Genomic DNA, 12,525 nt, shown 5'->3' with positions numbered 1-12,525 from the left:
AGAATAAATTAATCGGGCTTTGTCATTTTTCTGCCCTTGCTCTCACAGGAACACTGAATGTAAACCTCAGCTGTGGACAGGTAAAGCTCGCTTCCAACCGCTTCTCTGATTGAATGCGTCCACATGTACGCCAACGTTGGTGTGTGCGTAGATAACTGGGATTCCTCCAATTCCCCAGTGGCATGAGCTCATGAGGGTCCAACACAGCTGAGCCGCACACCCCACCTCCAGCACCACCTTGTAAAGTGATACTGCATATGCCTGGCTATGTGTATCCACTGTGAGAGCATGCATGAAAACAAGTGCAGAGAGTGCGAATGCCTTTGGAAGGCACACTGACGATTTGTTCAGGATATGAGATCGAGCATTCAGCCCACATTTTAAGAGAGAATCTGTCAACGTGGGAGTGAAGGTGGAAGAGCTAGCTGGGATCCGACAGTGGTCCACACATCTAGTTTAGAAATGTGAGCGGAGGGGGTGGGGGTGGAGGCTGGACAAGGGGTGATTTGTAGGATACTGACTGGGGCAGCTGTGGGATGAGAGGAGGATAAAACATCTGGAGTCTGGGAAGAATCATTTTATTGGAGCGATTCTATGGAAGAGTATCGAATCCTCCACATCTTATCTGACTTGGAAAGCATGCGCGTTGGCATGTTCGGCAAACTAACAACTCGTAAAACAATTCTCACTCCAAAAATATCCAGCGAAACCGTTTTAGAAGCGAATTAATAATAATAACTTTTATGGAGGTATGTTTGAAAGCCTAACACCACTTCAGCTGACGTAACTGGGCCTCCACCCTGCATGAGAGAGGGAGGCCTACTCCCAGTTTTGACTCAAACAATAGCAACAATAGTCATGCAAAAAACACAACACCCAATCCAGAATGTGTTAGTGAGCTTGTGTGTCATTTGCTGTCCAAGCCCAAGATGCTGTCTGCTTGATTGAGGGCTACTCCCAATGTGCAGCTGTTCCAAGACTTTGCGCAAGTCATAATAGAGAAAATGTCCTGAGAACTGCTGTAGAAGACACTTGTGGGAAGTGCTAGTCTGTGTAAAAGTTGCATTCACTGTGAGTTAATGGCTGCCATGTTCTTCCCCAGTCAAAACACAAATTACCGGTATTGCGCCACACTGGGTAAATATTTCAGCAATGTATAATATGACTGCTACCGAGCTACCACCAAGTGATTTACACGATATTCATTCGAGATGGAGGGGTGGAGACGATTAGCATTCATACCACGATTCAAAGATATAAATATAGCTCATCCCATGTCTCTCATTGAAATAAATCAAACGTCCTCAGCTTTAGTGCTACAATATAAATCTATAAGCTTACCAAAGCAAGCATGATTGCATTTACGAGAATTCAAACAGCATGACTATCCAGTAGCTGCTCACTTAGCCAATTAGCAATGGCATCCTTGGAAGTCTTACAACCGCAGATTCAGTAGGTCAGGTTAGAGCAGCCTTTGACAACATTTACACAGAGTGGGGTCAGTAACATATACATCACTAATAAACCGTAGATTGTAACATATCTTATCTTTTCAATTTCAGTTCGTTAACTGGTTAACTGGTCTTAGCCTCGTCACACTATGAAAATCATCCCTCCAAAAAAAATGGAAAATCATTTATTTTTAATTTTTAGGGTAACTCCAGTGAAAAAACATTTCCTGAGGATTACACTCCCACTGCAGTATCATAAATACTTTGAGTCAGGCAACAAGCTGTTAGTATTTTAGATTAACACACTGCCAAGAATGTGCAGTCCACAGCGGAGGTGACAACTTCTCTGAGACAGAACATCTGAATGGCACAACATTGAGCCAATCTCTTGCAAACTTATTAAAAAATTCCACAGCCAGCATGCAAGGCGCTGATAACTCTGGGCTCCTTACGTGCTTGGAAATCCCTGCCAAGGTGCACGGCTAATCTTGCGATCAGTTTACACTCAATTCGTGTTTTCCACATCAGGTTAGATGTTGCAAAGTCTCTCAAAGAAAGTGCTTGTTTAGCCACAGAGACAGACATTCAAACAGGCTAAAGCCCATTAGCCCTGGGCCTAGGGTGTTTGTTCTGGTCTATCCTTTGAGCTCACATTCCTGACCGTGCCATCATACAGGGGCTCAGTTATGTCGGGGGTTGAATGTACATGGTATTAACTATTGTTACAGTGCTGGCCTTGTGACTACCCATTCTCTGGGGGAAAGAACAATGACACCAGTTTACAATAGAGCCATGCATCTGATGTAATGTTAGAACGTCAGTGGTATGATCACTTTCACTGACGACGCAACCTCAGGACAGGTCCTGCAAGTTGAAATTGCCACCGAATGTCTTGTATTGTGTTGCATTGTACTAATGTTTTGTCAAAAAAAGTGAACCAATAGAGCTGCTCACATTCACTTGAGTCATCGATACACCATTTTAAACCCAACCCGCGAGGAACAGTCGCCTCACAAATCATCATAAAAGCAATAGTAAGTAATCCATCCTTTTTGCTCCACCCAGCCCTCTATCCATCTAATTCCCCCGGCTCCTCCAACAGCAAATATCTGACCATCCCAGCTTTTTTTTCCTGGACTTGAACAGTAGTATCACTGCCGTGCCAACCAATCATTTAAACAGACCAGAAGGAGAAAGATTGATGAAGTCAGATATGAAAAATCTGGAAAGAGATGAAGTGAAGACCGGGTGGAGGGTGCTGCTCATGTGCCATATTGCATCACATGTCTACAGTAGTTCTGAAAAATGTTGGATGTACTGCAGTGGAGAATTCCACATGATAAAGAGCCAGCAGATGTCTGACTAATAGATCTAGTGAAGGCCAAGGGAGCTGATGGGGGGGATGACTGTCGAGGAAGGTGAGGGCAAGGGGCACAGCCCACCCCTTTTAGAGGGCTTCCTGAGGATATCCATGGCCTGAGCAGAACAGTGCTCTGCCATCCCAGCAGAGGAAACCTGCCAGATCTCTGTGTGACCTCAATAATGAGACCAGTCAGGGAGGGGCGAGCAAAAGAAGAGCGAGCTGAGTTGGACTGGGCAACAATAGACAAAATTAGGCTATGATAGACTGTGTTAGAACAGTATTGGCAAAGATATAAAGTGGCCTAGCTAACCACGGTTTGGCAGAGAAGGACTGAAGCATATGCTGCCACTCTGAATGAAGTGCTATGTGGGAGGAAGCACATAGGGATCACCTCATCTAACCATATGTTTCCTAGACACAATCAATACGCGTGTCTCAAGAGTAGTATCCGATCCTTAGGTTTAGAGATGAAGCACTGTCTGGTTCACAATCAGGGTGCCAGGGTTTTTTCCAAATGGACAAACTCCCACCCACGCTGTTCGAAGCACCGCAAAACCCTTCAACACAGAAAAGGATTCCCTGCAGGCAAGTAAAATATTTCCACAAGGCCTTGGCTCGAGATGACCTTTCAAGCAAAGAGGTTTCTTTCAGAGGAGCAAAGAGGGAATTAATGGATGACTGTCAGCTGTCTAGGTTTGTGAATTACACTATTGGCATGTCTGTAAAAGTCAGCATCGAGTCTCTCGTCTATATTTTATTGAGAAATATGGTTATTACAGATAAAACTGAACTCCACAGACTATAGAGACATTTGCCTCAGGAGGTGCAATGGAGAGGAACTGAAGTGGATTATCACAGAGATCTCTGAGTCTGTACAGATGCACGTACCTCAAAAACATTACACATTACGCTAGAGCAGATAGCAGTTTCCACTCAGGCAGTTTTAATGTGGCTCATTTAACATTCAATAAAGAGACTTCAGGTCTGAGGGGAGGGAAACGAGCCTCTCCAGAAGTAGGGTGGGACTAGAAGCAAATCCCCTTTCAGACATCTGTAAATCCAACCACTTGGAACAGCTATAGCTCCTGCACCATACCGTCCCAAACTGCCTTTGACTCTTAATTAGCTCAAGGGCTATTTACTTCAGCTTCAACCACAAATAAATGACTGGCTTACTTAGGTATTCTTATTAAACACATTCCACAAGAGGCTGCTATGTATGGTTAACCTCAACTCCATGGGGCTCCCTCGGAAAAACAGTGCAGGCCGAAGCACCCTTTGATTTACAGTCAAAACATAATGAAAACTTATTTTGAAAGCACAAATGCAGATTAAATTATGTTGATGAACTCTTTGCCGTTGGCTGTTTTAATGCCCACATGTCACACCAATGTAGGGTTGCAGCTACTGACTGTTTTCATGATAATCTTCCAATTAGTTTCATGGTCAAATCGATTGATCGTTTTGGTCCATGAAATTTCACAAAATCTTGAAATACAGCACAATGTCCAAAACCAATGGTCCAAAACCCAAAGACTCTTTATTTTCCATCATAAATATCAAAGAAAAGCAGCAAATTCTTACATTTATGAAGCTGAAACCAGCAAGAATTTGCCATTTTTGCATGAAAAATAACCAACAATTATCCAGTTTTCAAGTTTCCAATTCTTTTTCTTTAAAAAAGGTCCAATTTATCTCATTCCAAACTCGCCAAATACTGACGCTTTGGGATTGAAGGTCGGGTCGGCCGCCATCCCGAAGCGTCAGCATATGGCTAGTTGGGACTGAGACTCAAAAATCACCTTTTTTTTTTAACAAATATGACCTTTTAAACAACTCATCAATCAATCAACTGATCTGTGCAGCTCTACTTAAAGTAGTTCTCGAATACGGCATGTGAGCTGAAACGTATAGTAATCAGTGAAAGACAGTAAAGTAAGCATGTAAGCCTGATCTTTATCAGGGTAGATGTCTATCTGTGCAAGTATGTAGGCCTGTTCTCGCGTGTGGGGAGCCAAGACCAAGCACATTTGTAACAGTGAGTTAAGATGAGTCAACAGACTTGGAGCAAGGCCAAAGTTTAAAGGGCCTTCCCCTATAGGCTCCCGAGGAAAACAAAAGCCATTGAAATCATAAGAACAAGGGTTAAATATAGCAGATCCATTTTGCTTTGAGGGAGATATGGTGTCCATTGTGCTCCGTATTTGTATCTCATATGGTGCTTAAAGATCTTGAGCACATTGTTGGGAATAAAGTTCATTATAAAGGGCATTTACAAGACAATCGATCTAACATACCTAAAAGGCAGTGAATATATGACTTTTTATATATTTATGCACGGATCTACTGCAAAGGAACGACACAACATTTCCCTGGTAACCATTAACTTTACATAAATGACGCCTGCAGCTCATCACCAAAGTCATTCACTTCCAGAGAGGAGCAACAAACGGAAAATCACCGCATCATCACGCCTGCCAACTGGTTAGTTCTAGTGTGACAAACTGACCTGCTGAACTTTTGAGAGACTCTGAATATCAGCAGCCAAGAAGGCCGATCAGGTTCCATACTTTAACACTCCGAATCTTTGCAGATCTTTTTGTAGGAAAATAAGACGGTCACAGCTATCCAAGCCTCCCCGAGACATAATCTTGTAAAGCGATACAGTACGTGGAACAAGATTCCAGCGAAAAGCTGAGGTCAGTGATTTTGAAATAATGCGAGTTGTGTGCCGTGTCTGCTGGCGGGACGGCTAATGGTTTTGAAATAACTTGAGAGATTGCTACAGGATGTTTATTGGCAATGACACTTGAAATTATTGTTAGATTAGTTCATGGCCCTCCAACACTGTTGATATAAAGAGGGAAAAAAGGATGCATTTCTCTGTCGTCAACCGGTGAAACCTTGAAAAGTTTAATGAAATAGTGGAGATGGGTGTATGAGACACACATGAGTAGAGAACAAAAGAGTTTTCAAAAAGCTCCTTGCTGCTGTGTGTGTGTGTGCTCAAGGGGAAGAACGTCAAAGATGAGCACAGCCTCGCAGACATTTGCCTTCAGAGCAATAAATCTGGATAAATTGCCTGGCTGGGAGCCAGGTCTCCCACCCGGTGTCAGAGGGCAGGACAGCCTCCCCTCCTCCTCTTCCTACGTGCACACAAACACACACACACACACACAACACATCATTTACACACCATTCGCATCTTCAGTGCCAGACTAAACCAAATTAACACCTCTGTCTTTGAGCAGGCTGGAAGTGACTGCAACACATTTGGTTAGCAGATCAATCGGATCTCGTGGCCTGTAAAAACCGAGAGCAAACAAAAGAGAGCAGAGTGGCAGAGATGCTTGTTACAATACACAGCTGCATCTCCACAATGAGTCACGAGCATGTAAATACAATACGAGTCTTTCTGGACCGAGACGACAGCAGTTCACAAAGTTAAGAGGGCACTCGAAATCTCTTGCTAAGAGCTTTGACACAGCTCTTCTTAAAAAAGGGGCACTACGTAGTTTTGGAGAAGAAATTCAAACTCAGAATTTTAATATTTACAATATTAATGAGGTAATAACACAAACTGAGACATATTCATGTTCTTCATAAGTGAATAAACAAGCTGTTCTCAGAGGAAAATAAGGTCCACAGAACACTGTCTGAAGCTAGAAAGGTGGCAGGGTCCTCCACATATAAACAAAGTAACACAGTGAAATGGTGTTCTCCTTTAACAGTCGTGAAAACAAGAACACACACTCTTATAACACTAATTAGAACAATGTTTCTCAGCATACCTCTGAGGGCACAGTCCAATAATGAGCATGTGCAGTCTGATCATCCACTCTGCAACACACACACACAACACATCTCCTCGGATGGAGGCCTCGGCATCAAAATCTGTTTAACTTGGAGGAGAAAACTGAGCCTGTGGCCGAGCAGCAGAGCCTAACCGAGCTCTTCCAACGGAAACAATGCAGCGTGAAAGTACACTGAATGCACGACAGGCAGGTAAATACACAAAAACGCACACACACACACCAGGCTACAAAGGGTTCAACACGTACCATACTCTCACTCGACTCCTGTTTGCATCGAGATCCAACAGTGTGTTCTCGCCAAGAGCAGCCAACTCCAACTAAAGCACCTGAAGCCCTCACCACATGTAGACTGTTGTTGCGTTTGAAACCTCGGGGCCTATGAGCACGCAGTTGTGCGCGATTTGCATGCACCGACTAGTTGGCCACACGATCACTCAACCGGCAAATCAGTGCCAGCTTTGAGGATGAAGGTGAAAACTCTCGTTAAGTTGTGAGCCTGTGATGTCAGTCTGTAACCGTTCTGGCACCCCTCCCCCCCCCCCCCCAAAAAAAACTTACCAGCATCCCCATAACGTCCGTCCACAGTTGGGAAAAACTGTCGGACGCAGCGGCGCTTTCTGCCTGGGGCTCATCTGAAGGCGCACCGGTCCCCTGATCACCTTCCATAATGTTCCAATAAGTCGTGTTCAGTCAGACAGGTCTGGTGCACAGCTTAAATCCAAACCTAACAGGCAAGGGGGTGGCCTGATCACCAAGCAATACGCGAGATGTCGGTGCCAAGGCTGCTCCTAGAGAAAGTTGCCCTTGACGCACCGGTGAAATGCTCCAACATTGCTTGGCACGATCCGAAGTTTAGTGCGTAAAATGCGCCCTGACATGTTTACTGAAACTCCCGCGACAACTGCGTGCGTCGACTTCGACCAAGGGGAAACTTCAAGGCGGCCCTCAAAGTTGTGTGGAACCGCAACAGGTCATCCGTCTGAAAAACTTCCTAGCGGGGTGTTCCCTGCTCCACAGTCCGCACCGCACGGCTCCGTGCCCGGGCGCAAACCAAACACCGCACCGACGGGGGGGGAGGAGGAAGTTCGTCCAAGTCGGGGGGTGGTCGGGGGGTAGAAGTTTCCGAAAAAGTTGCAGGAATCCCTCGATGAGTGACAGAAAGTGTCTAAACTAGTGAAGCGAGCACGCGTAAGCTTATTTCCATTAAAAAACACCGAGTGAGAGAGAACGCCCGGAGCACAGAGCAAATCCTCCAAACACTGCGCCTCCCCCTCTCTTCACCCGCCGTCCCCCTCGCTCTCTCTCTCCCTCTCCCTCGCACACACTCCTCCCAGCAAAACATTACAGCAGAAAAAAACACATGTCAGAGGCACAATGGCCAGGAGTTAACTCACACAGCCGAGGAATCAACAATCAGACATATCAGACATTTGAGTCACAAAATATCACCTGACCTTGTGGCTCTTTTTGTTTTAAAGGTGCATTATGTAGTTTTAGAGAGGAAGTTTTAATCAGAAGAGAAAGGTCTTCGTTGACTGATTTAAAACTGACCTTAAAGGACAACACAACTTTGTGCTGTTGGCGGACCCTGCCACCTTTCTAGCTTCAAACAGTGTTCTGCGGGCATTGTTTTCCTTGTTACAGCTTGTTTATTCAGATAAATATGCCAAAGTGTGTATTATTACCTCATTAATATTGTAAATATAAAAAGTCTGAGTTTGAATTTCTTCTACAAAACTACAAACTGTCCCTTTAACACTGAATCATGCTTGAACGTCTGCTGCACTGAATGGCAGCTCTGCAGTGACCAAGCCCAACTTAATGATGATTTTTATGTCCCTATCGCCTTCCATAAACATTTTAAAATGGCGAGTTTATAGCTTTGCTGAGGAGCAGTATGTGTTCTGAGCCATTACAAGAGTACAGGATTCTTTTCAACCGCCCAGAAAACTTTTTTATCTCATGCTGACACGGCTTTCCACCAATACGTCTCTCCAGCCGGCGTTGAATAGGGACAGTGAACAAAGCACATTCTCCACACAATTGAATGAAAAACAAAAAAGCGCATGGGAAAAGTGTTTTTTAAGGGGGTGACGCACGCTGTGCCCTTTGCCTGGCATAAATCTGGATGAAATGCTGGACAATGACACAAAAAACATACAACTTTGCCTATAGGAGATTCTTTTGCCTTATAGGATGCCCACACACACACGCAAATGCAAACAGCTTCGGTACACAGCGTAACAGCGATGGGCCTCTGCACTCCAGAGCTCATTTGAATACAAGCAGGATAAAAAGAAAAACGTTATGTACAAGCATGAAATTGCACAGCTATCTTGTCTGATCAGCCGTTTGTTATGCTCCGCCAGCAGGCTACTCTATTGTAATGAAGAAGTCCACAGACTCTATCTCTGATTCTCTCCCTGTTGTTGTCAGAAGCACATTTTCTCAGAGCGGCAACAGCTGCCAGGTCTTGTGACAGATGCCAGGAGGAGGACCAGAGATAGAGCGAGACAGTGAGAGTGAGATTGAACATTTTAAATCACAGCTCCTCACTCAGCCCCCCGTGGTTTCAAGTCAATCTAAAATGCTGCCTCACCTGCTGTTTGCCTGATCAGCCCAACAACACCACATGCAATCAGAATGTGTATTCAAAAGTCACGTAACGAGAGGAAAAAAGAAAAAAAACAAAACATTAACCTCATGTTCCTTCCCGTAAGCATGTAAAAGGTGATCAGTTACACAATAATCCCCGGTGCTACAGTTTCACCTGTGGTGCAAGTGGATATGTGACACGGCCTACTGTGGATTATGCACAGTCAAAATGACTCTCGCACTTATCACTGACATATTTGTGACAGATCTCCAGATGATCATTATGTGTATAATCCTATTTAATTTGTCTTATAAAGAGTCTACAGCTATTAAGATTGGCGATACCGAATGTTTAAATGTTTTTTTTAAAAGGTGCAATATGTAATATTTTCAAACAGAATGCTAAATTAGAAACTGAATGTGAAGAAATAACAGTTTTGACGTAACGTCAAAGACGTCTAGGCATTGTGTGCCAGAGATACCAACTGAAGTTAGCATGCTAACCAGCTAGCCCCTTGCCACTTTATAGCTCAAGAGGCGATAGTCTGACCAGCTAAAGGCAGCTACAGTTAGCAGCCATTAGCTGTTACTCCGGTGATATGCTGCCCCCTATTTGCTTGGAGTATTTATAGGTGGCCAGCTCCTATGTATTGAAGTTTTGATACAAGTATTGCATCAAAGTTTAAATTTCTGGTATCGTGACAACATTAACAGCTATGCTAGCTCTGTGAGACTGTGCTAATTTCTCACATCAGCATGCTAACATGCTCACAGTGATAATGCTAGCATGTTGGTGTTAAGAAAGTACAAAAGCTACCATCTTAGTTTTGTGTATTAGCATGTTAACTTGAGCTACATAGCGTTAAACACAAATTAAAGCCGAGGCTGATGGGACTGTCGTTAGTTTAGCAGCTATTTGGTCATAAACTGAAACAGAGCTGAACCAATCCTGACACTTAAGAAAAGGTCAGTGCATCAGTGTTTCTACAGTTTGTATCTCAAATGAAAAAGACAGTTTTCTTGGCATTAAAACAACAAACTGTTGACTGCAGTTTGGTCCCAATGCACCAGAAATCCAAACTTATTGTCCAAACTACTCCTCTCTGTTGGCCCTGATCGTTCCTTTATATCCGGCTTCGTGGTTCAAAGTGTGTGTAGGTGCAGAATGACTTTTACAGGCCTCGGATGAGCGGCAGCTGCTCAACAGTATCCCGCTAACAGTCTAAACACACGCTCGCACAAGAGCAGCTTTGTTGGCCGACGAGCCGAAGACGCGGGGGTCGACCTTGCATCTGTGACCTCGGGGTGACGGCAGCAGCGAGCGGTAGGACTGCTTGCGCCTGTGTATGTTTGGCCGTGCCATTACATCACCGTGCTGTCCGTCAGTCTGCCTCTGTTTCTGAAGAACGGTGACCACGCTGATCCTCCCCCTTCTTCCAGCACAAACACTCTTCCTGCCAAACCCCCCCCCTTACCCAAACACAAGACAGTGTGACCCCACCTGGACCAACTCAAACAGCGGGGTCAAACTGTTAATGAGGAGAGAAGGAAGCCTGTTGACTCAGTGCACACTCATCAAACACCGCTGCTATGTGCCTGTGTGCGGATGCCAGCTTTCTGTTTCTCCCTTCGCACCAACCACTAATCAAGGTGTCACGTCGCCAGACGCGAGGAAACAAAAGTCGCTCGCTAGTTATCCCACCACATGCTAATTGCCAATTTATTACATGTTACCGAGTCGCCTCCTTTGATCAGCTCTCCGGCGAAAAAGACATTTGGGCAGAAATGAGGACGAAATCTGGAGCACGTGGACACGAACATGGAGCGGAGACGCCTGCAACCAATTCATAGTCCATAAATGTGCCCCTGAAGTGAAAGTGGAATGTGAGAGCTGCAGTTATTCCATGGGTCTCAAAATATATAGGGGGTTTCTTCCACGAAAAGGATGATGTCATGAATATAAATTGCTAGCATGGGTTACTTTGAACACGGTCTTGAAAGCCTCGGGGCTTGGACTATATCCCGATGCATGTCAAGTATTAAAGTTATTTTGACACTTTGGCTTCCTTTCATCTCTCTTCTCCTGTCTATTATCTATTATTAATCGTTTCATTGTCTTATCACGCATTCCTCTTCTCCTGTGCTGATCCCGATGGGTTCCCGAGGGTTGGGAGGAAATGTATGCCGTGTCATCAGATTTGGGACGGAGCGGGATCACCTCCAGAGTAGACAGGAAGGATTTATTTCAGCCGGACGCGAGACTATTTGCTCGATATAAAACAGTTACAAACAGGCCTCTTGTCAGTGCTGGCAATGAGTAATCTGCAGGGGCCGGTTAGGAACACGAAGAAATCATTAAAAACAGGCCCGGACAAGACAAAATCTCACCCTCCGGTTCTCTCTAAAAGGAAAGAACATGCGTTTCTTGCAGGTATCACTCCAGACAAGAAGGCATTACGAGGGCCTCACATCTACAAAGAATAAACTAATCTCCCGCCGAGCCCTTTCATTAACCACTCAAACACTCCCACGGGCGAAATAATGTGAAAAGACTCAGATAAACTTCCGTCGAGGCGATACATTGTCACAGTGTGTAATTTTCTGCTGCAGATGACTCAGCAAGATTATCTCTGAGTGCACCCATAGGGGTGGTGATGCAAGGTAAGAGGATGGAGAGAAGGAGCAGATGGAAGATAAAGGTCTAGAAGGAGGTGGAGAGTAGGAGGAAGAGTCACCTAAAAATAAACAGCATCAAACTGATAAAAGTTACATATTAATGTAGATTATGTAAAGAGAATAATGTAGGCACGAAAATACTGTTGATTTTTTTGCCACGAGCTAAGATGAGGCATGAAGAGAAGAAGAGAAAGCGGAGACTGAGTGAGAAAAAGGAGATCGAGATAGAAAAAGAATGCAGATGGCGTTAAAGAAAAGCAGGGCCGGACCTCCCCTGATAGTGAGAGTGACCTCCATGGAGGTCAGTGACCCTGAGCCTTATAAATAGCTCCTGGGGGAGGCCCGAACCGTGCTGGCAGGGGTGATTAACAACACGCCGGACAGACATCAAGGGCACCACTGACGCACTTAAGGAATGCTATACTTGACCACACAGCACTGAAAGAAGAAGTCTGAGGTAAATAATGATAAATGTTAACAGTTATTTAACTGTTAACAAGCAATAAAATGCTTTATAAATGATTCATTAAGGAATTGTTTATTGTAAAGTTGCAACAGATGTTTATGAAAATGGTTAATAAACACTGTGGGTCATCTATAAACTATATTTGGCACGGCATTATAA

The 12,525-nt window shown here is 44.4% G+C and overlaps 1 protein-coding gene across 5 annotated transcripts in view; it reads right to left on the bottom strand.

Moving 5' to 3' along the window:
* The window catches only part of sash1a (SAM and SH3 domain containing 1a), a 180,725-nt gene that overhangs the window by 47,090 nt on the left and 121,110 nt on the right, over window positions 1-12,525 (bottom strand). The window contains exon 1 of one of the 5 annotated variants that reach the window (XM_073493195.1): window positions 7,188-7,852. The exons of 3 other annotated variants lie outside the window; for them this stretch is intronic. In XM_073493195.1, the coding sequence (XP_073349296.1) occupies window positions 7,188-7,295 (108 nt within the window). In that variant the 5' untranslated portion in view covers window positions 7,296-7,852. Of the gene's footprint in view, window positions 1-6,875; window positions 7,085-7,187; window positions 7,853-12,525 lie in introns of those variants that run through there. One more of the 5 variants, XM_073493196.1, reaches the window with a different exon arrangement.

This window comes from Pagrus major, chromosome 22 (genome assembly GCF_040436345.1).
Source record: "Pagrus major chromosome 22, Pma_NU_1.0".
Taxonomy (NCBI): Eukaryota; Metazoa; Chordata; class Actinopteri; order Spariformes; family Sparidae; genus Pagrus; species Pagrus major.
This window is presented reverse-complemented; position numbering and strand designations above follow the sequence as displayed.